The sequence below is a fragment of the Schistocerca gregaria genome, chromosome 1 (assembly GCF_023897955.1).
Source record: "Schistocerca gregaria isolate iqSchGreg1 chromosome 1, iqSchGreg1.2, whole genome shotgun sequence".
In the NCBI taxonomy this organism is placed as follows: Eukaryota; Metazoa; Arthropoda; class Insecta; order Orthoptera; family Acrididae; genus Schistocerca; species Schistocerca gregaria.
The window spans coordinates 605227200-605250982 of NC_064920.1; the positions used below are offsets into that span (position 1 = coordinate 605227200).

Here is a 23783-nt window from a genome sequence, read left to right on the forward strand (position 1 = left end):
TTACTTTCCTCTTTTATTCCTTTTCTTGAGCAGATAACATTGCTAACCACAAAATCTTAAAGCTTAGCATTCCAGTTTTCGTTTCTCTTGAGTATAATAGTTGGTTCAATTGGTTTCTCTCTGAAGCACAACATTGCAAACTGATGCCCTAATCAGCAGACTCTCTCTTTGCTTGTGGGACATTATGTTGTTTACTGTAACCAAACTGAAGATATTCTTCAAAGATAAGTACTGACTATACGACAATTAGGTTAAACAAATGACTGAAAATACATGTTGGGAAAATAGTAGTCTAGGTTATGTAATGTCACACAAGAATATAGACATAAGCAGGCAACATAACAGAAAATTTTATTGTTGTTAAGTTTATACTCCATTAATTAACAAGTCAAATTAATGATGAAGACATCAATAGGACAAAGGGACATGTTCATTCACTCACTCATTCACATGTGATGATGAATGCAAGTTACATGGAAAATAATTATTTGTTCACATTTTCTTCTGCCTTGTCAGAGAGAGAATTGAAGGGTGAAGGGAACCAACTAGGTTATGTGCAGAGACTGCTGCAGTGAAGAAAGGGAAGTAGGATACTCTTTGTTTTCCCAAAATCTCTGCCTTTAGTGAATTCTGAATTGGGTTAATACAGAAGTGTAAAGAAATGATATACTGAAGAATCATAGGTAAGGAACACTTTTAAATCTACTGTAAGTTTAATGTGTAGAATTCTGCTGAGTCATCGATGTGGTTGGTTGGCATGCCAGTTACAATTTAGGCACAACTTGCAAAGTTGAATGTAAACTGTACAGGAAAAGTAGTCTCCCTTCACAGGATATAAATATCACAGATGACTTTTCCCAGCTAATATATTGAGTTCTGTTTACAATTATATTAATTCAATAAGATTTTTTATACAACATTAACAAATAAATTTTACTTCCAGTTACTCCAGATAACAACGAGCTCACAATGCACAAAAAATGGAATCATATATCCATTTTCAAAATTCTGAATACAAAATATAAAAATGAGTACAAAATATAAACATTAGTCAAAAGTGAAAACTAAAACCAAATGTAACCAAGATTTTAGTTATTTCATTTTTCTGCTTTGATCCAGTCTATTTCAAGTGATGACGTCCCTGACTGTTTCACTGGGAGATATACACCACCATAAACTTGAATTCCAAATGATGTTATGCTGCTTTTGTCTAATGGTCCAGCTTCTGATGAATTCAGAGCCCTCCCACGAAAATAAGGTTTAAATTCACTGAGAGGAAGTTCTACTGTGCCAAAGGAACCCATAGGTGCCTGAAATTTACAAAATCACATGTACAGCACAAAGGCTACTCATTTACTTACAGATGCAAAAAATTAGAGATTTATTTTTAAATAACAATTTTAGATTCAAACATTCTATTCACTATCAACAACGTGCATAGGTACAACCAGCACCCCCTCCAACACACACAAGCACATGTGCACAAGCGCGCGTGCGCACACGCGTGGCCACACACACACACACACACACACACACACACACACACACACACACACACACACAAAGAAAGAGACAGAGAGATTTTTTTTGTGGGAGGGGGGGGGGGGGGGGGGGGGAGCGTGTGGCAAAGAAGATACATCCAAAAGAAACAAAAGTAATAAATGTGACAAAAACGAGAAAGAACAAAAAATAATAGTAAGTATACCTCTGTTTTTATGTTTCTGGGATTACCAGTTTCTTGCTATTCATGTCTTTTTCAACTGTTATCATCTTAACTACCACTAAAGCAACACACAGTTTCATCATCATTAAAATGTTTGTACAAATTTTAACTATTTCCAACAATGTGACATTGCATTTGGTTTCTGAAGGAAATTCTCTAATTCCTTTTGAGAAAATTAGTTTCCATAGAAATGATTGTCACATTTTTCTAGTAGCAGACAGCAAAATTTTTACACAAAGCAAATGCATTGTACGTACACAATAAAACAGTAACACTTGAGTAACAACTTCATCACACTTATCACGGTGCTGCTGATGTGAAAGTAACTTTCTCTTTTATCTGCAGCTTTAACAGAGTCTAGGATGGAGAAAACTGAGGATCGTAACTTTTAAAACACTATGGCAGTCTTTTCCAACACTGTTCCATGGAGCAGGGCACTCTTGGATGTTCCTGATTGTGTTCACAAGCAGGTGCATATAGTATAGGCTGCTCACCAGAAAGCCCTGTTGGCATGTTCTGTGTGTGTGTGTGTGTGTGTGTGTGTGTGTGTGTGTGTGTGTGTGTGTGTGTGTGCAGGCTGCTTGGGCACCTGTGTCTATGTGCCATTGGCCGGTGCAGTAAGAGTGAATAGGCTACAATCCACACATCAGACTCTTCCTCACTTACCCATCCATGCCCACTTGGACCCCTGTACCAACCTGGCTGCCCCTGGGCAGACATGGGACCTGGAACAGCCTCCACTATGGTCTTCAAACAATCTTTTATGCAATGACTGGTTAGGGTTGACTTTATTTTATTCATACTAATAACATTAGTACTGAGTAACTGCAGCTTATTTGTGACGTAAATGAACTGCTTTCTTAGGCATACTGACAGAAGTTCAACACTATTATGCAATTCTTAAACCCCATGTACAAATTAGCAGTTCATTTACACCCCCCCCCCCCCCCCTCTCCTCCATCCCAACTCTCTCTCTCTCTCTCTTTCTCTCTCTTTCTCAGTAGCTCAACACTAATCACTCTCTTCTTTCTCAGTTATTGTTCATGTGATTTATTTGTAATAGCTTCTCTTCTTTGCCTACATCATTTGTTTATCTATCGCCCCAGTTAATCACAAATTTTCAGGTTTTCTATTTCCATCCATTTCTTTCATTTCACTTACAATTTAAATCTTTTCTTACCTGTACATTTGAGTCAAATTTTTGTTAGTGTTCTGGGTAAGTATCATGTCTAATATCTGAAAGTGGTATCTCCCCAAAAACTCTTCCTCCCTCTTTTTCTAAAGTGAAGGAATCCGAAATTCCTATCTGGAAAGCAAAGTGTTGCCTTCAATAGCTTAGACACAAAAACTGGATTATTATCTGACTCAATGTGAGGATAACAATTGCTTAAATGATAATAACTATCATGTTATCAAAGGGACAAACAAGTTTTGCAGTGAAGTATGTATTGTGCATGAACTAGTTTTAGTGGTATTTTACAGCCTGCTTGGAGCCATCCACTAATCCTTATCACCAAACTGTGAATTGAAAAACAGAAAAGTTATGTCAAAACCTATTTTTCATTAATTTTATGGACCTAAATAATTTTTCTTCCGTTAAACTGGAGTTTCCTTTAAATGCAGGTTTTACTCAAGTGCACTCAAGGAGTGAAACAGATCCATATTTGTAATATCTTTAGGCCATGAGTAGGCCAGATTCATAACTTGGATAAGTTAAATGTAAATTATCAGCAGCTTAATAGCTTTCCACTTTTAAGCCACATGTAAGAACATTTACTGGAATCTTGGTTTAAAGAAAGAAGCTAGAATAAAGAACAATTTTTTTATTCAGTTTTATTGGATTCCACTAATAGCACAGGATGAACATGACAAGTCAGGAAAAAATTCTCAAGCACTATCCTTTACTTATTGTAAACATCAAGAACAATTCCTGCCAGCATAGTGTGTTGACAGGTGTTGTCACTCAAGCTGGTTGATGCTGTCAAGAAATGATCAATTCTTACTGAAGAAAAGAAAGTTGCCCCTACCAGTATACAGTTCTCACATACCTTCAACAAAACTTGGTGAAGGTAAATCTTCTCACTCCTTCACATAACACCCCCCCCCCCCCCCACACACACACATACACACACGTAAATATACAAAACAACTACATATTTCGTTTCCTCAATGAGCATAACACAGCTCATCCCCATCCAAATTAGGAAAGTTTGGTTATAATATCACAGGAAATAAAGTCATGAAACATTACACCTGGTGAAACAAAAGTTATAATGTTCCACTCTTCTTCAGGTAAATAATTTGCTGCACAAAGTGATGCTGTACCACAACCTGCATTCAAAAAGCATTTCATCTAAATCTACTTCTATACTGTAATAGGTACTTTATGACGCATAGTGGAGGGTATGTCTCATACTTCTAACATTTCTCCTTTCTCATTTATTTCTACGATTCTCAGAAAGGCAGTGTGAACTTGAATTTTCGTTTTTTGCTATTTTCATCTTTTCCAGTACATACAATGTATGGGAAGAAGTAGTACCTTTCCAGATTCTTCTTGCAGCTATGCATCTCAAATTTTAATATTGAACCTCTTTGTGATATTACCACCTTTTTGTAGTGTCTCCCACCGGAGTCTGATGGTCACCTCCATTACACACTTGTGCTCACAAAGCAAATTCTAATGAATCATGTCTATTTTCTTTGGCTCACAACCAGACTCACAACCAATACCCTCAAGCAAGGGTCCTGTAAGCTACTTTTTTTTTTTTTTTTCATGGAAGAATTTACACCTCCTTAGCATTCTTTCAAAGCAGCTCAGTTTGGCATATGCTTTTCCTAGAAACAGCTAGTATTACACAGCTCTTCCACTTTAGATCACTCCCAATGGATTCTACCCAATCTATTACAATTGACTATAAACTGTATAATTATATCATAAAATTAAAAAGGAATAAAGATCTCAGGTGAGGCACAAAGATCATTAACAAACTTTATCATGTGATATAAAATGGTAGCACTAAAACATTACTAAGTCTGGAGTCAGTCATGCAATACTGGAGGTTTTAGAAGTGGTCATTTTGTAGCTTTGGTACCAGAGAAATGCTTCTTTCTCACTAGTAAAATAATGAGCATAAAATAATTTATGGCTATGAAGAAATGAAGTCAGTGAATAAAATACTACTGTCACTCGTTTAAAAACTTTGGCCATTAAATACATCAACATGAGAACAAAGAATGCCATGTACAGTAAAACCTCCATAATTTGAGCCCTGCCGATCCAAGCCTCCACTTGATCTGATATGGATGACAGATTGCTACTGTGTATAAAAAAAACACCTCATAAGAAAATAGAGATGAAATCAAAAATGTGCAGGGAGTGATTGTGATCAGCAGCCAAGATGCGCAAGCATGCATTGTTTTTGATCATGCCCATTTTAGTTCCTATTGTTGTTTCACCTGCTACAAGTGAGCCAGTGTCTACTCAGTCTCAGTGCAGTGTGTAGATGTAGTTTGGTTGTGTTACATATTTATTATTGTTCCTGACATTTTTTGCCAATATGAGCACCAACTCTTCAAAAGCAGAAGGAAATTTGTTTCCTTGGAGATAAAAATCCTAGCGCTGAAAAGATTTGACAGTGGGGAGACTATAAAAAGGTAGCAGCAGATGAAGTAGTGTTAGGTGACTGGCACGAAACAGAACCAAACTACATCAGACATATTATATCAAAGTGTCTTGTTCTTCTTCCAAAAAAAAAAAAAAAAAAAAAAAAAAAAAAAAGTTCACAGATCATAAAACTATGAAAACATTACACCCAAAAGTAAAATATGTACAGTATTAACAGTTGTACAGTTGTTTATTTAATAAATATGTGCTTATAATAAATGTCGAAGTTTGTACTAGAACATTATTTCTGAAACAAATTCTAAGTAATGTGTTAACTGATGAAATAACTTTGTTTACTGTAATAAAAGCGTAATATCAAGTACTATTTTTAAATGAAAGGTCTCTAACATTGTCACTCATCCTGTAATTCAAGTTTTCCCAAATTTTAGCTCTACTCAGACCCATTACCTTGAATTACTGTGGTTTCACTGTAAAATAGTTATATAATGGAACTGCTTATCTTTGTTAAAATTGTGTCAAATGTATTAACACAATCACACAGGATGAGTGTGATATATTATGTATACAAGAGAATTATTTAAACCAGCGGACAGAGACCTAGGCGATAGTTTCGCTGAGATGGGTCTCATGACTGATAACAGATGCAATGAAACGAACATTTCACTGATTCTTAGCTGTAACAAAAGTATTTTTTCCCAATGGAAATCTGAGGTACACATTTATGAATGTTCAACGTTTTCAAGATGAGCAAGTGCTGCCAACTTTTGGGAATCACTATGAAAATATTAGGAAGCCAATGCAGCAATGCACAACAGCTCAAGTCAGTGCGTAGTAGCTTGTAACCACTAGAATACAAAGATGTGGTTAGTTTTCTATATTATACTTATAATTGAATATTGTTATTGTTATTTTGCATGATAATTTTTGACTAATCATTTTACTATTTATTACAACAGAGACTATATCATAATTAGTTGTTTTAGTGCATGAAATGAAGCCAAGTGAACAAAGTATGTTCTGCAACTGGGTACATATTTTTGTATAAATCCTGCATCCAAGATAATTAAAATATCACCCAAGGGCATTAGCACATAAATAAAAATTTTCTTTCATCCAGAAAAAATCCAGGTCTGAAAGGGTTAACTCCATCAGATAAACTCTATTGCTCAGCTGAAATATCTCTACCCTGTATGCCCAGGTAAGTGCCTGCTGTTAACACGAGGTTTAAAGTGAGCACAACAGTACTTGCTCATTGCTTGGTCATACTTCCTCCTCAACGGTTGAGGTCTGGGAAGAACTTCCTGCAATAATCTAAGAAGCTTACTGTATATCCGGAGAAGTGAAATTGAACTGTAGAAGAAGAAGAGAACTCCACAGATCAATGACAGCAGCTGAGTAACTACCCCCCAGAACACAATGAAAATTGGTTCGTACAGAAGTTGCTTAACAGATTACAATTAAGAATGGAAAGATTAGGGCAATATAATGAAATGTGTTTCAATGCTGATGACACATACTGTGAGTGCAGACAAGAGAAAATCACAAACTTCGATTCAGTGCCTTCTGTGTTCCATTTCCTGCACAGGTGATAATGACATCGTTCACACTCCTTTAAAGCCTTGGAGATTGCTAAGTTCTGGGCACATATGACAGGAAGATAGTCTAATTTATCTCTTTCCTGATTTCTCTGTGTGTTTGTTATGTTTGCAACTTGAGAGTAAATAAACTGTGAAAAAAAGAAGCCTCTTAACCTGTCTCTCATGTAATATATGAGGTCTGATTAAAAATTAATGGTAATTTTTTAATTTTGCTGGCTTTATACATCCAATTCTCGAAAAAATGGAATAAAGTGCAGCACTGGCTGTGACTTTGGTGAAATTACTGTGTTGTAATACAAGGGTTTATGAGTGATACAAATGTTCCATTGAGAGTCGAGAAGATGCTTAATGTGACAACTGCCCTGGATGCCCTCGCAAATGAATTACTGATGAAAATGTGGAAGAAGTAAATAAAATAGCTTAGAAAATCACCAAATCACTATCATAAAGGTTGCTAATGATGTCATATCCTTCAGCCTATGCCAAGCAATTTTTTTTAGATGTTTTGGACCTGAAATATGCAGCACGAAAGTTTGTTCCAAAATTGTTGAATTTTGACCAAAAAAGACATCACACAGACATTACTCGGGAATTGCTGAGTGAAGTCAACAATGATCCAGAGCTTCTAAATAAAGTTATAGGAGGTCACAAAACATGGGTATAAGGGTATGACATCAAAACCAACCAACCATACCAATGAAATCTACCTGAAGAGCCAAAACTGAAAAAAAAAAAAAAAAAAAAAAAATGACAAGTTCATGTGAATGTTCTTCTCATTTATTTATTTTCCTCCCCAATTACAATGGGATGGCTCACGAGATCCTGCATTATGGTCATACAGCCAATAAGTAATACCAACTGGAAGTTACGCACAGTTTAAGTGAAGCAGTTTGAAGAAAATGACCAGAATTGTGGCAATGGCACCACGATAATGCTCCTGCTCATACCTCAATGCTGGTTCATAATCTTTAGGCAAAAAACAAAACTGTTATGTTGCCTTAGCCACTGTATTCTCCGGACATGACCACCTGTGACTTCTATCTATCTCAGAAGCTGAAGAGGTAAAAACGTAACTGCTAAAGGAGCTGAACATAATAAAAAGTGAGTTTCAGACATGTTTTCAAGATCGTCAAAAACATTGGCACAAGTACATTATATCTGTGGGTGATTAATCTGCATAGGACAAAATGATGTAGATGAATAAATAAAGATTCTTTAAGAAGAACAAAATTTCCTGTTACTTTTTGAGCACACGTTGTATATCATATGGCACACTATTCCTCACAGATACAATATACAAGGATTTTTTCATATGAATTCAGCCTCCTACAGACCAGATGATTTATTTATGTTTTAACTTCCAGTTTTTCAAATACTGTTTGTTTCAATCAAAATGTTGTGATTTTTCTGTTACCAAACATGTTGCAAAAAGGTCAATTAACATGGTACAAGCCCTCGTCCCCTGATATGAACAGCATGTGGCAGAGACTATACAGCGCAAGAATCGTATGATGGGCAATATTCGTGTTAATCATAGAGTCATTATAGAAGGAACATCTATCAGCACTTCAGATTGCAGATTCTTCAACTCTTCAGAGAAGGCTAATAGCTATTGTGTATACTTTGATCAGCCAGAAAATTAAGACCACCTACCTAACAGCCAGTATGTCCACCTTTGGCATGGATTACACCAAAGACACGTCATGAAATGGAAGCAATGAGGCCTTGGTAGATTTCTGGAAGGAGTTAGCACCACATCTGCACACACAAGTCACCTAATTCCCGTAAATTCCAGGGAGGGAGGCGATCACCTCTGACACAACGTTCAATCACATCCCAGTTGTGTTCAAACAGGTTCAAAGCTGGCGAGCTGAGGGGCCAGCACACCAATTGGAACTTGCCTCTGTGTTCCTCGACCAACTCAACCATACACTTGGCCTGGTGAAATGGCATATTGTCATATTGAAAAATAACACTGCCATCAGGAAACATGATCATCATGAAGGCGTGCCCATCTCTGTCACAGTTGTCAATGTAATGACATCGACAACATTGGCGCATGCATGGGTCATAGGTTGTTGAGGCCCATCCTCAGAAATGTACTGTGTGTTCACATACATTTGTACTCTGTCCACCATAATTGACAGGCTGTCCTGTTTTACCAGTAGCTCAACCTGCAACATAAAGCATCTCTAATGTGGGGTGGCTCCACAACTCCCATGACATCTGGATGTGGTTTCACCTTGGTTTTCCCCTGTGTTAGTGACACTCACCATAGCACTCCTTGAACACCCAACATCTCATGCAGTTTCCAAAATGCTCATGGCGACCTCCAGGACATCAGTCTGCCCTCGGTCAAACTCAAATAGATCATGCGCCTTCCCATTCTACACATGGACAGCACACTTACTGATACCACTTGCATCATGTGTGTGTGGGTCTGACTGGCAGTTATTCTACACCAGATGATGGTGCTATTTTGCCTGGATGGATTTACATTGATAGTAGGTCATTGGTCATAATGTTCTGGCTGATCAGCGTATGTACAATCCACTAACCGGCATGGAGTCCCACGTGTCAAACTATTAAGGTGATCACAAGCATGTCCACTGGAAAGGCTGTTGTCACCTATCTTGGAAGTCTGTGGAATCTCTCATTTTGCCACAACTGCAGCACCTTGTTAGCTCACTTGCTACCAACATCGAACAAACTTACCTGTGGACTGACTCATCCATTGTGCTAGTGTGGTTCCTGTCACCTATGTGGTGGAAAACATCCGTGGGAAACAACCATGTGTCTGAGATATAGGAAATCGCAACAGCTGTGATAGGGAGCCATAAATCTGCAATGGAAAATCCAGCTTATCCGACATTGCAAGGAGTGCCTCAAGCAGACTTGCAAGGAAACAGACTATGAAGGGAGAGCCAGTTGGCTTAAAGAAGACACTGCATCCTGGCCAGTATTAGATATCTCTAACAGTTATGCATTTAAAGAGGTGTCAGAAAAAAGAACAGAATTCCTATGTAATTCCAGCGGGAGTAATCCAAAATGAATGCATCAGTCGATTTGCAAAGTTATCATCAGAAATTATTTTATATTCCGGGCAGCCGCAATTGTAGATAGGCATGATGTTATGAAGAACCCTGTTTACAACTGGTAAAATTGTTGTCTGTTAAAACACTACTGGTTTCACAGCTTCAAGCTGCATCATCATGTGAAACCACATGGTAAAAAGCCAAGTACAGTGTCACCACATTTTGTTTATATTAAAAATTATAAAGGAATGTCTAAAACATACAAACAATATTAAAAAATGACACGGACACCCATCATTTCTATTCAAAATTTACTATTCAGAGAATATCATCAATACTAGAGTGAGCAAAAGGTAAAGAAGACATACTTCATTCTCTAAAATTTGTCTGCATCTAAAAATAAAACAGAAAATATTTACAGTGAGTAGACCCTAATTTTTTTTAACAAGGAGGCTGGATTGGTGATAACACAATTAATCGTGGCACATGCAAATTATTATGTGGAAAGTACGAGGTAGCAGTGTCTTACCAATGTGACAGCAAAGCTGCTGAGCACACGGTAAGGCAAGAGTGGCCTGCACAAATGACAAAAAGAGACTAGCTGGCTGGCAGTACGCAAGCTACCCATGTGGACAGTTTGATGACATATACTCATGATCAAGATTGCTATCTGTACAAGTGAAAATAATACAGAATTTTGTTTCACACTAACAACTACCAAACAATCAAAATTAGCCATAATACTGTAGTGCTTTATTTCCAATTGCGTATTCAACATAAACTGTGTGTTGTCTTTTTCATGTCTAAGAATTTCCCCTTTCTCTAATATATTCAAAAAATAGCTTTTTTTCTTTTTTTGTGAAGTAGTTTTTAATTTTCTGAAGCACTTGTGATGCTGTGGCTGTCATCGTGTAAATGCGTTCTTAATGCAGACCACAGGTTATTTATGTTAAATTGTTCCTTAAATCATTTTCTACCAATTTGTCCTATATATTTCTTAGGGCATTCACTGCATGTAATTCATTATACTCCCACTTCGTTATATCTATTTCCGACAGTTTTTTGCCTGTGATTTTCTGCCTGGATCTGAAAATGTAAAATATGCTGGAATAATTGTTTTGGATCTCATACATCTGCCAATTTTTTGGGTTCTGCACCCAGATGTGGTATTCTACAAAAAATTGAGCCTTCCTTTGTCTGCTTGGCTCATCTCAGGATTATAAGATGTGCCTCTAATCCACTATGGGAAGGCAGATGTTTCTTTTTCAATATACTTCTGTTAATTATGTTACCAAATTACGAACCACAACCATATACTATATAACCTCATATTACACCACTTGAGCTTCTCTGGTAAGGGACAGTTCATACATACGGTTTAACATATGCTTTGGTGGGGGGGTTGGGGGGGGGGGGGCGACCGCAGGCTATAAGAAGAAGAGCTCCTTGCACACTATCTGAATAAAAATTTCCAACATCTTACTAATTTCAGTAGAAAAAATAGGAAATACCTTATAAACAATTTACAGGATGTAATCATACCACCAACCACACATATGACAACATGTATGCTAATATACTTATTGTTCAGGTGGAAAGTATTGTCATGGAGAATCCGGGTACCTTTTCAGAGAGACAACCTAAAGAGGTGGAAGAAATGCTTGGCTTTGTTAAAAATTGTTTTATCTTTAATTATTTTAAATTTGGGGATGATTTTCATTCACAACAATAGGGATAGGCGTTGGGCTCTCCATTTGCCTATTGTAAAACAAATATTTTTATGGCCAACTTTGAGCAAGAATTTATGACAAAAGTCCCTCAACTGCTAGAAGATTAATTTTATGGAACAGGTATGTTTACAATGTTTTCATATTATATGATGGTAATAATACTGGAAGTGACCAGCTTCCTTGGCATCTTAATAGTCTGAATCAAAAGTACACTGGGCAGTGTATTTAGAATTAAAACATTACTATTTTTGGACCTCCAAGAGACTGAAAATGAGGCTCGATATTTACCAAAAGCCAATTACAGATCTTATTATACACAGGCAGTCATGTCAACCTATGAAATATAAAACCACAGCATTCTGAACCATGTTAAACCGCATGTATGAAGTGCCTCTTACCAGAGATGCTCAAGTGGCTAAATATGAGTTTATACAGTATTTAGTGTATCAAAAATGTTACGGTCCAGAATTTGTTAACCCAATTAACAGAAGTATATTGAAAAAGAAAAATCTGCCTTCCCATACTGGATTAGAGGCAGATTTTATAACACTTAGACCAGCTGAACAGACAATTTTTGTAAAATACTACATCTGGGTGCAATATCCAAAAAAATTGCCAGACACATGAGGTCCAAAAACATTATTCCAGCGTATTTGATATTTTCAGTTCTAGAAGGAAATCTCAAGCACAAGGAAGCTGTGGTATTTAAACATAATGAAGAGGAGGTCTACTGCATTACATGCAATGATTGCCCTGAGAAATACATAGGACAAACCAGTAGGTCATATCAAATAAGATTGAAGGAGTAACTTAACTTAAATAACCTGCAATCTGCATTAAAAGCACACTTACATGATGATGGCCACAGCATCACAAGCCCTTCAGGAAATTTAAAAATATTTCACAAAAAAAAAGGAAGCTATTTTTTTTAATATATTAGAGGACATGGAAACTTTTAGACATAAAAAAGACGTGTTCACGTTGAATAATCAATTGGCATTAAAGCACCATAGCATTTTGGCTAATTTTGATTGTTTGTCAGGTATTAGTATATAGTAAAATTCTGTATTATTTTTGCTTACGAAGGTAGCAACCCAGCGCTTCTACTCATGAGTATATGACATCACACTGTTCACACGAATAGCTTCCATTCTGCCAGTCAGTCAGTCTCTTTTTGTCATTCGTATAGGCCACTTCTGCCTTGCCATGCGCTGTTCTGCCATGCAGTCACACTGGTAAGTAATTGCTGCCCGATACTTTCCACAAAATAATATGCGCGTGCCGCAACTAATCATCTTAGCAGTGATAATTCTTTATCGCCAGACCAGCTTCTTTTTTAAAAAATTTTAGCATCTACTCACTATAAATATTTTCATCTTTCTTTTTAGATGCAGGCAGATTTTAAAGAATGAAGCATGTTTTCTTTATCTTTCGCTCACCAGAGTATTGATGATATTGTGTGGGTAGTAAATTTTGGCTAGGATCAATAGGTATGCCTGTGATATTTTAATGCTGTGTGTATATTTTAGGCATGCATTTATTAATTTTAATATCCAAAAAAATGTGGTGACACTGTACTTTAGTTTTTATCTGTAGATTCACCTGATGATTCAGCCTGAAGCTATGAAACTAGTCGTGTTTTAACAAACAGCAATCTTCCAAGTTGTACGCAGAGTTCTTCCTAACACCATGCAAAGTTATCAAAATTGCAGCATGCTGTTCCAGGTTTACATTAACTGCAGGACAGTGGAAGAAACAGGATTAATTATGCAAGTATCTAGCACTGAAGTACATCATCTTTTATCAGAATAGCATAAGAAGTTACATATGCAATGGAAAACCACCAACTGGAGAAGATGCTAATAGAAAAAAATACTAAGCTCAAATCATTGCTTCCCATCAGCAATGACGCAAAATTATTATGGGTTGGAGGCATACTACAAAATGCTGTCATATGAGGAGAAAAATCAACTTGTACTGCTACCTCGCAATCATCTGACAAGACTAATCTTGGAAGCTGAATAATGTCGACTTTCCCACACAGATGTCTGCTGTTGCTTAAATCGCTCAGGAAGCACACAATGAATGTCATATGGATGAAGTGCCATCTAGCATTTCTCCATTAGTACTTCACTTGTCAGGAGCTGAGGGCAAGGCCTGCACAACAGCTCTTGGGAGGCTTGCAGCACTAACTTGTAGAAGCTGTGAGACCTTTCTTCAACTAAGGTATTTAATCATTCTATGTGAAGACTAGCTCATGACTACACAAACTAAAGAAAAATTGCTATGTTGACCTAGTTGTAGCCTAAACAGATGCAGTGTAACTGGAGATATTAGAAACATGACTATTGAAGTATTCCTGTCAGACCTATTAAGATCTGTATCATGATGTAGATGCTAAAATCTCTACAGTTACAAAGGAGCAAATTTTGTTGGGGCAAGTCATGAATCCAGCAAGTTATGAGTTTCTGTGAGCATTCACTATAAGCAGAAACAGATGAAAACCTTTTGTGAATGAAGAATGTATCAACTAGCACTTCATACTTCATTCCTCTGGCATTGTGACTTAGCAGAATGTGGGAAGCAGGAGAGAAGTCTTTCAAGTACCACTTGCGGTGAACTTATGATTAAAATTCAAAGAGCTGACAATACTGACTTGTCAAATTGAGCTGCACGTGATTTCTTGACCTTTCACACCACTGTCTTGTGCTCCTACTGATCCCCAAGTCCTCACCCCAGGTCAATTCCTGATTGGAAACAGAGTCACAAGTATCCCTAAGCCAGTTCTAAGTACAACAGGTCTGAGCTTGCTCTTAAGGTGGGAACTGGTAAGGTGAGAGCTCCGGATGACTTGGCAATACTGACCCTCTGACTATCTACATCACTTGTGCTAGCAGGCCAAGAGGACAATCCCAAGTCAAAATGCAGTGCATTGGTTGCAGCAAGGTAGGACAGCCTGACACTCTACACTTGAAGATAGCCAACACTGAAGGAGTACATCCTGGATGCAATGGAATGGTGTGTGTATGCGTGTGGTCATCATTCGCACACCAGTGTGTGTGTATGTGTGTGTGTGTGTGTGTGTGTGTGTGTGTGTGTGCGTGTGTGAAGTCATCATTCGCACACCACAAGTGTGTTTTCAGGCAACCAATCTACAAACTGTGTCCTTTACCAAGTGAAGTGATGCTAAAGCACTGTATTTGTTCTTTTATCTTGAATGTTTTCTTTTCTGTGTGTGCTTCATTTCAACTGGCTCAGTGTACTGCTCATACATGATTGTAATTTTCAAGAACCAGTACCAAAACTCTACTTCTTCCCAAGTGCAACAAGCTTAGTGATTGACAGAATAGCTTGTTGAAGGGAATAGTGATCTGTGTACTTTCCTGATTTTTCTTTCAAGCTTCAGCAGGACTTCATATTATTTGTAGCATATTGTAAGAAAATTAATCTGTGTACGTTTGGTTGCTAAATTCAACTCAATCACTGGTGAGTGCTGCTTTCTCTGTAGTTACTTTTACTTGAAGTGAATGACAGTAACTCCGTTCATGGGTGCCTAGCAGTACAATCACTCCCTATGAGAGAAAAGCACTGAATGCAACATATTGGTCGCCTTTCATATCCTCATGGTCCACATGTCACCATACAGCTGACTGCCTTGTACATTAAATGACAAAGATGTGTGTCTTGATTTATGAGTACTCAAATATTTGTGAAGAAAAGTGCTTCACCACACTTTCCATTGCTGTTATGCAAATTAACTCTTCTATCTTGCAGAATTTCTTCAAGAATGTTTGACTGTCAGTATCTGCTTTTACAAAGCATGACATGACTGGCTGCTGTGACACATTGGTGTGCTCTACTGTTTCATACTGGCCTTATATGGTCCAATCCAGCTCAGGCTCCTGAAACACAGAATGATCAGCTCATCTAAAGATAGGTCTTGACTTCTGAATGTTTCAACAAAATTCTGCTCTTAGCAATAATTCAATCTTACCAGTTGACAAAAATTCTTGTTTCAGCAAATTTTATGCTCACAAGTTCCATCTATCAAGCTCGATTGTTTGTTCTTGCAAAGGGACAGTTGTCTCTGGCATAACTTAATATTTGACAGACAGGATAGTGTTGCTCATGCAGGAGCCACATCTATAGAGATGAGGTGTTTTGTTTCTAAGAGGGTTACACCTGTTCCTTAAATATGATGTGCCATCTCTGCAGGCCTCTGATATGAAACATGACTCCAGCCCAAAATCAAATAGAAAACAACAAGTATGCCATTTGCGACTGCTGTGTTGCAACTTTATTTTCACTGTCATAAGGAACAGGTGTTAACTCTTGCTTAACTTTAGTTAACAATAAGTCAGTATAACTTATTTGTGTTTATCGTTGTCCACATGATGCATCAGTCCTTCCTTGTGCCATCTTGTATGCATTGCGATCCTGTTTATAGCAATGTGTGATGACATTCTCTGCAAGTATGACAGCTAATGGATTTGCAATCAGAAGCCCTGTGAGCACTCTTAAGACAATTTAACACAAAGTATTGTACATCACAGCAGGTTTGCATTCACTTCCATTGTCCCTAGGTATAAATAACTTCAAAGATGGCAGCACACTCCAGTGACATGACTGAATATAGTGAGCAATCACTTCACCTGCCTCTCCTCCAGTTTATATATGTTGTATGGCTCACTGTTCCAGGCAGATAAAATTTACAACCAACAGTTTCATCTAAACTGGACCTCCTGTAGATCTGATGAATTATTTATGTTTTAACTTTCTGTTGTTTCAATACTGTTTCTTTTGTTCAAAGGGCTGTAATTTTTGACCACACTGTTCAAGTTCTTTTTAGTTTCTTAAGGAGGTAGGATTAAAAAGGTTCTTTTGAAATATACCCCTGTTTAGAACACCCAAATCTTCAGCAATTATGTCTTTCAGATCGTTTCTTTTAACTATCTCCAGCATGAATAGTTTTTTCTGGTTAACCAATCCAATAATTCTCATGCATAGCCCGCCTCCACCCATTGAAACCAAATGTCTGTCAGATTTTACTCTACATTTTTCTATGTTTACAATTAGCGGCAAAGCCAATGAATATGATGTCATGAAAATAATTTTGTTACAGAGTATATATCTGCAAGTTTTGCAAAACTGTGCACTATAGCACAGACTGAATGATTCATTCCGGAACAGTCCTTGAAAAGAGGAAAACAATTTTTGTATGTTATTTTCATTACAATACTAAGAACTCACTGTAAATAACTGTTCGTATGATGGATGTGGCTCAGAATTAAGTCCTTTATGATGAAGGACTACTTTGTAGCCTGAGTTACTGCCTTGACCCCGAACATGCAGCAAAAGCTTATTATAATCCTGAAGATTTATGTCAGTCCTCGTCTGTACACCAGCAAATCCTGCACCATTAGGCTGAGGATTCAACATTGTAAAAAATACAGCACGTTGAAATATCTGTGTTTTTTGCAGTGCAAGCACAGCTTTTGACATTCCCACAGTTCTCACTGTATCAGATACTTCATACCAATCTTGCAGAGATTTACTTGTTGTAAAGTCAAACAATGTCATGTTTTCTTGGGCAGATACATTTGTTAAGCTGAGCCCCAAAACAGACCTGTAAGAAAAAGAAAATTTTTATGCAGTCATCTCCAGGATAAAACAGTTACCTAAAAAAAATTGGCTATATCCATAGCTGCTCTATTAATTATTTTACTTGTGAATAGGCAGCAATGTTAAATGTGTGGGTGGGTGGGGGGGGGGGGGGGGGGGGGATATCATCAGAGTACATTATTTACCAAACAAATGAGTATTATAAGATTTTTTTAAAGCAAGATTTACAGTAAAGTTATAGTGTTGCATATCAGAGAAATTCACCTCAAGCTGAAGATGTTCCATATCAAAAGGGAGGGAGTGGGTTGATTTGAGGTAGGGGGGGGGGGGGGGAGGGATAAATATGTTCACACACACATTTACATATTATTTCCTATGCTTATGCCAAAGTTTTCTTTTCACTGGTAAATAGTGAAATCTGACATAAGGTTATACGCTGTAAACGATTTTGTTACAAAAGTTGTAATCTTTGGGTTTGATTAGCAATCTCATATTTATCAACATTTACTTATAGATAAATTGTAAAAACTGGGGAGAAGAACACAGAAAACATGAACTATTATTATTGAAGACAAATTAATTTGGCTGTGCTCTCACTAAATATGAAAGATGTGACTGACATAACACAAATGCTGTTAAGTAAATGTTGCCTCATATGGTCTGATACATTGGAAAATGAAGTGAAAAATATTAATTTTAGTATGCAGACCCACAAGAAATTTGGTTCCTGATACATATGCATATACCAATCATTTGAAAATGGCCATATTGGCCAAAATCAGCTAACTGTGAAAATAGGTTTTCAATCAATGTGTTACAAGTGTCACTCAGATTTGGAAAAAAGTACATGCACATTAAATTTATGATTTTCAATTCCTATGTTACAGAGAATAATACAGGATCTTTTTAAAAAAAAATATGTATACAAAATTTTAATGAGTTTAGATGAGATACAAAGAAAAACTTTTTTTCATGTCACAAAACATCAAAGGTGCACCATTACCCCATGCAGGCCCATGGCTTTTTTATTAGTGATATTTGGAGATAATATTCAAGCTGCAATGCGATTAATATCATTTTAGAAGTGTTGAAAATGTTCTCCATTTACACTAACACAATGCTAATATCTGCATGTCAATGACTGTCTCTTATGGTCAAAACAACCACGTGTTTCACAAACAATGGCTCCAGGTTCGCTCAAATGGGCAATCAGCTATTCTGGAGTATCTATTGGTATCTCATACAGCAAACACTTCATCTCCATTAGCATAAAAGAAATTCATAGTAACAACGTTGATCTAGTATGGTAGCCACAACAGGCTCTCCCAATCCAACAATTGGGGAAAACCTTGTCTCAATGTTCTCTGACATCAGCAGCAAAGTATGGTGGGGACACATCACGCTGGAGCCATAATCATTGTTTGACTGCTAGTAAGACATTTTCCAACATTTTTGCTAGTACTTCATGGAAAAGGATAACGTAATTTCCTCCACCTTCTGGTAGGCAGAAGATTCAGCCCAATCAAATGGTTGTGAACAATATTAGTCCACACATTTATGGTAAATCTCTGTCAGTGGAACATGTCATTTGCCTTACGATTTTCCAACTCCCAGACATGATTAGTGCCACTGTTGAATATTCCTCTCCTTGTTAAGGCAGTCATCTCAGAAAATAAAATGCATGTTTGGAGGTCAGAGATGTTTACTGCTAGGTTTAGACTCCATTGGTAAAATTCTATGGACCAAAGGAAGTTGTCAGCCAATAAGTTTTATACTTTTGATTTGGTAACCTCAATCCTGGGAAAAGTTGTGCTTACAGGTACCTGTTGTGCCAAGCCTCCCCATAAGTGAAATGCATGCCAACTAACACAGTTAGAGTGTAATCAGCACTCAAGAACCCGTGAACTTCATTAGATACTTTCTTGTAAACACAACATAACGTTAACAGTAATAATGTAATTGTTTATCCAAGAACATGGATACTGCTAGCAGTAATGAAAACTTACTCTTTCTAGCAGTAAGAGGTAACTACTGTAAATCAGTTTCCAGGGCCATTGTGTTGCACTTGAAGCTGTCAAAACAACTGTGAACGTTTGCCTAAGTGAACTCCAGTGTCCAACCTGCCAAGGGCCCCTAGGAATGAAACTGTGCATCTGTGACACTTGGAATCACATAACAAAAGTGTTTCTTTTTTCTTCCCTGTAGTAACTCTATCAATTTGTGTTAACAGTTTTATACATCCTGTACAATTCTAACTGCATTTTTAAAAGTGCTTCTCAGACAAACTTCTACCAAAACAGTGACTACAGGGAGTTAACTGATTCTTTACTAATACCATAATTTCTCACCGAGTTAACTGATTCTTTACTAATACCATAATTTCTCACCATGCTGTACATCTTGTAAAATAATCCACAGGCAGTATTCCTAGGAGACATCCAGCAACACTGGCAGCTCCTATTAGAAGTCTGGTTGACATTGTAACCTAAAATATACCAAAGCACAGATTATAATGTTGATTAAGATGTAATAACTGTCCCAACAGAATGCACAGAGCAGTAGTGGGATAAACAGGAAAAGCTTTACCCCCACCCCCACATCCCTGCACCCACTCACCAAAGTCAAATTTTCTGAATGTGAGACCTCTCCTGGTCTCTATCTCTGTTAGTCCCTTTTCTCAAACTCCTTTTACCCCAGTCTATTATCATTATTTCCAAAGTTGCTTCACATTCTACATGTTACATATATCTGCTTCATTTGGACTCACCAGTTTTTTTCCCCTCTCGTTTCAAATCCTCATAGTAATTTCCCACCTAAGATTTGCTGCAAAGGTTTAAACTATATTTCGTGCACATGCCCGTATTTACACAAGAATGATTTTCCCTAACACCTACATTATTACTCCATCTCCTCATCTTACAAGTTTTCTATGTTCACACCATTTAAATCCCAGTCATATATATATATATATATATATATATATATATAATAGAAAGAAACTTCCACATGGGAAAAAATATTAAAAACAAAGATTCCAAGACTTACCAAGCGGGAAAGCGCCGGTAGATAGGCACAATGAATAAAACACACAAACACACACACAGAATTTTGAGGTTTCGCAACCGGCGGCTGCTTCGTCAGGAAAGAGGGAAGGAAAAGGAAAGATGAAAGGATGTGGGTTTTAAGGGAGAGGGTAAGGAGTCATTCCAATCCCGGGAGCGGAAAGACTTACCTTAGGAAGAAAAAAGGATAGGTATATACTCGCGCGCCACACACACACACACACACACACACACACACACACACACACACACACACACACACACACACACACACAACCTGCTTGTGTCTGTGTATGTATGGATGGATATGTGTGTGTGTGTGTGTGTGTGTGTGTGTGCGCGCGTGTGCACGAGTACATACCTATCCTTTTTTCTTCCTAAGGTAAGTCTTTCCGCTCCCGGGATTGGAATGACTCCTTACCCTCTCCCTTAAAACCCACATCCTTTCATCTTTCCTTTTCCTTCCCTCTTTCCTGACGAAGCAGCTGCCAGTTGCGAAAGCTCGAAATTCTGTGTGTGTGTTTGTGTGTTTTATAGATAGATAGATAGATGGGGGGCATGAGGAGGGGTGAAGAGAGGGCCACACGAGTTCTTGCATGGAAGAGTATTTCTAAGTTTGGCACTAACTATTCATCTGCATTTCTTAAGGCAGTACTTACTGCTTAGCAATCCTACTTGTTAACATCAACCTTCTCACTTCATGTAGATAAGAGGTTTGTTCCCTGTTAGTCAGTGCTATTCTGAATTTCACTGTACTTGAACCAATAACAAAGATGAACATGTCAGCATAACAGATGAAACACATGGTCAAATTTATTTCCGATCATAGCTCCATAAGACCAAAAGCATTTGAGATAAAAACGTCTTTTAATGAAAAAGTACAGTTTACCAAAGACGACATTGTAGATATCCATTTGTTGTTTGTACTAACGCTGTGTTTGTTATATTGTAAGGCTCTGTTTTATGTTATTCCACTGCGGGAAAGAATGAGGGGGGGGGGGGGGGGGATTAAGTTTCACAGTTCAGATACTGTCAGTGATGTAATAATAACTTTTGCAGGGCTCGATATAAGGATAGTAAGAATGTATGCACTTCCTTTGAAATACCAACTGATTAAATAAGAAGTGCCATTAGGTTATATGGTAGATCAATCTCGAATGTTGCTGAAAAGTGATCAGTATCCCACATGTTTCCAGTTCTTAACAGTCTCCAGCAATTTATTTTAATAGAGTTCAAAACCAAACACCGTACTACATAAATATTTGTATCAGGCATCAATAATATACAATGGTAAACTGAGAAGCTTTGCCATACAGAATTCTACCAAACATTTTTTTGCAGGGTGCACCAGAAGATGGCTGCAGCTGCTTAACATGGAGGATGCAAGAGCAGAGCTGCTGACTACCATGAAATTTTGAACACAGACACCACATTATTTCCTAGACTAACAGATACAAAAACCATGGATCAGGGGAAATTTTCATGTTGCAGGTGAAAGGCTAAAGAACATTGACGTAATCCATAAGGAAACCAATCTGTTAACAAGTACAAGGGAGACAAATGAGCTACCAATTCATACACCAAACGAATGAGGTAATGCTGCCTCTGAATGTGCTTCTAGACATACAGAAGAACTATTGACATCTAGTATTGTAACTTCAAATTGAGTATCCAACAGTGATCACCATGATGACAACAACATAGGAAAATTAAACATCTACACAGCCCCAAAGATAGCAAGAGCACACAACCATGAGAACTGCTGCACAATCAGTTTAATCACAGATGCACCCAAGTTACTAACAGGAATAATAAATTAGAACTGAAAAGAAAATTTATGATTTGTTAAATGACAATTTGTTTGACTTTCAGAAAGATAAAGGCACAAGAAAGCAGTTTTCATGCTGCACTTAATAATGGAACCAGGACTTAAGAGAAATTAAGATACATTCTTAGGATCTGTCAAATTAGAAAAAGCATTTGACAACATAAAATGGTGCAGTATGGTTGAGATTCAGAGAAAAATCTGAATAAGGTATGGGAAAAGATAAGTAGCATACAATATGTACAAGAAGCAAGAAAGGATAATATGAGTGGAAAACCAAGAATGAAGCACTCAGGTTAAAAAGTGTCTATGACAGGAATGTACACTTTTGCTTGTCCTATCTATACATCAAAGAAGCAATGACGAATAAATGATAGGTTCATGTGTGCAATTAAGATTCAGGGAGACAGGGTATCAATGATTAAATCTGCTGGCGACATTGCTATCTCCAGTGAAAGTGGTAGACATATTGAATGGAATGAACAGTCTAATGAGTAAAAAATGTGGTTTGAGAGTAAACCAAAGAAAGACAAAAGTAATGAGAAGTAGAAGAAATGAGATTAGCGATAAGTTTAAGACAAAATTAGAAACCATGAAGTACACAATGACATGAAGTCTTGCTACATTGGAAGCAAAATAACACATGACAGACAAAGTAAGTGTCTATAAAAAGTAGACTACCACAGGCAAATAGGGCACTGCGACCCACGAGAAGTCTTATGATATCTAACATAGGCCTTAATTGGCAGAAGAATTTTTTGAGAATGTGTGTTTGGAGCCAGCAATGTACGGTACTGACTCATGGACTGTGGGAAAAAAGGAGAACAACAAAATAGAAGCATTTGAGAAGTGCTGTTATAAAAGGATGTTGAAAATTAGGTGGACTGACAAGATACAGAATGAAGAGGTTCTCCACCGAAGCAGTGAAGAAAGGAATATATGAAAACCACTGACGGGAAGAAGAGAGAGGATGATAAGATGTATGTTAAGACATCAGGGAACAGCTTTTGGGGTATTAGAGGGACTGTACAGGGTAAAAACTGAAGCGGAAGACAGAAATTGGAATACATCCAACACACAACTGAAGACATATGGTATAAGTGCAACTCTGCAATGGAGAGGTTGGCACCAGAGAGGAATGTGTTGAGATGCATCAAACTAGGTAGATGACTGATGATTCAATACACTTACTCAAAACTGGTGACCAAATAGTCGATACATATGCATTCATGGACATCGCTACCATTCCCACCAGGACACAGTCCTTTGGAATTACTGTAAACATGAGTGTTGTTGTTGTGGTCTTCAGTCCTGAGACTGGTTTGATGCAGCTCTCCATGCTACTCTATCTTGTGCAAGCTTCTTCATCTCCCAGTACCAACTGCAATCTACATCCTTCTGAATCTGCTTAGTGTAGTCATCTCTTGGTCTCCCTCTACGATTTTTACCCTCCACGCTGCCCTTTAATACTAAATTGGTGATCCCTTGATGCCTCAAAACATGTCCTATCAACCGATCCCTTCTTCTGGTCAAGTTGTGCCACAAACTTCTCTTCTCTCCAAT

General features: G+C 37.5%; 1 protein-coding gene across 1 annotated transcript; it reads right to left on the reverse strand.

Annotated features, from left to right (window-relative positions):
- Nucleotides 1-330: 330 nt before the first annotated feature.
- On the reverse strand, nt 331-23163 carry LOC126358517 (uncharacterized). The gene is made up of 4 exons (XM_050007556.1): nt 23110-23163; nt 19721-19818; nt 16962-17337; nt 331-1310 (listed from the first exon to the last, which is right to left on the reverse strand). Exons 2-4 carry the CDS (start codon nt 19810-19812, stop codon nt 1098-1100), a joined length of 681 nt encoding a protein of 226 aa, XP_049863513.1. The 5' UTR covers nt 19813-19818; nt 23110-23163; the 3' UTR covers nt 331-1097.
- Between the last annotated feature and the right edge of the window lie 620 nt (nt 23164-23783).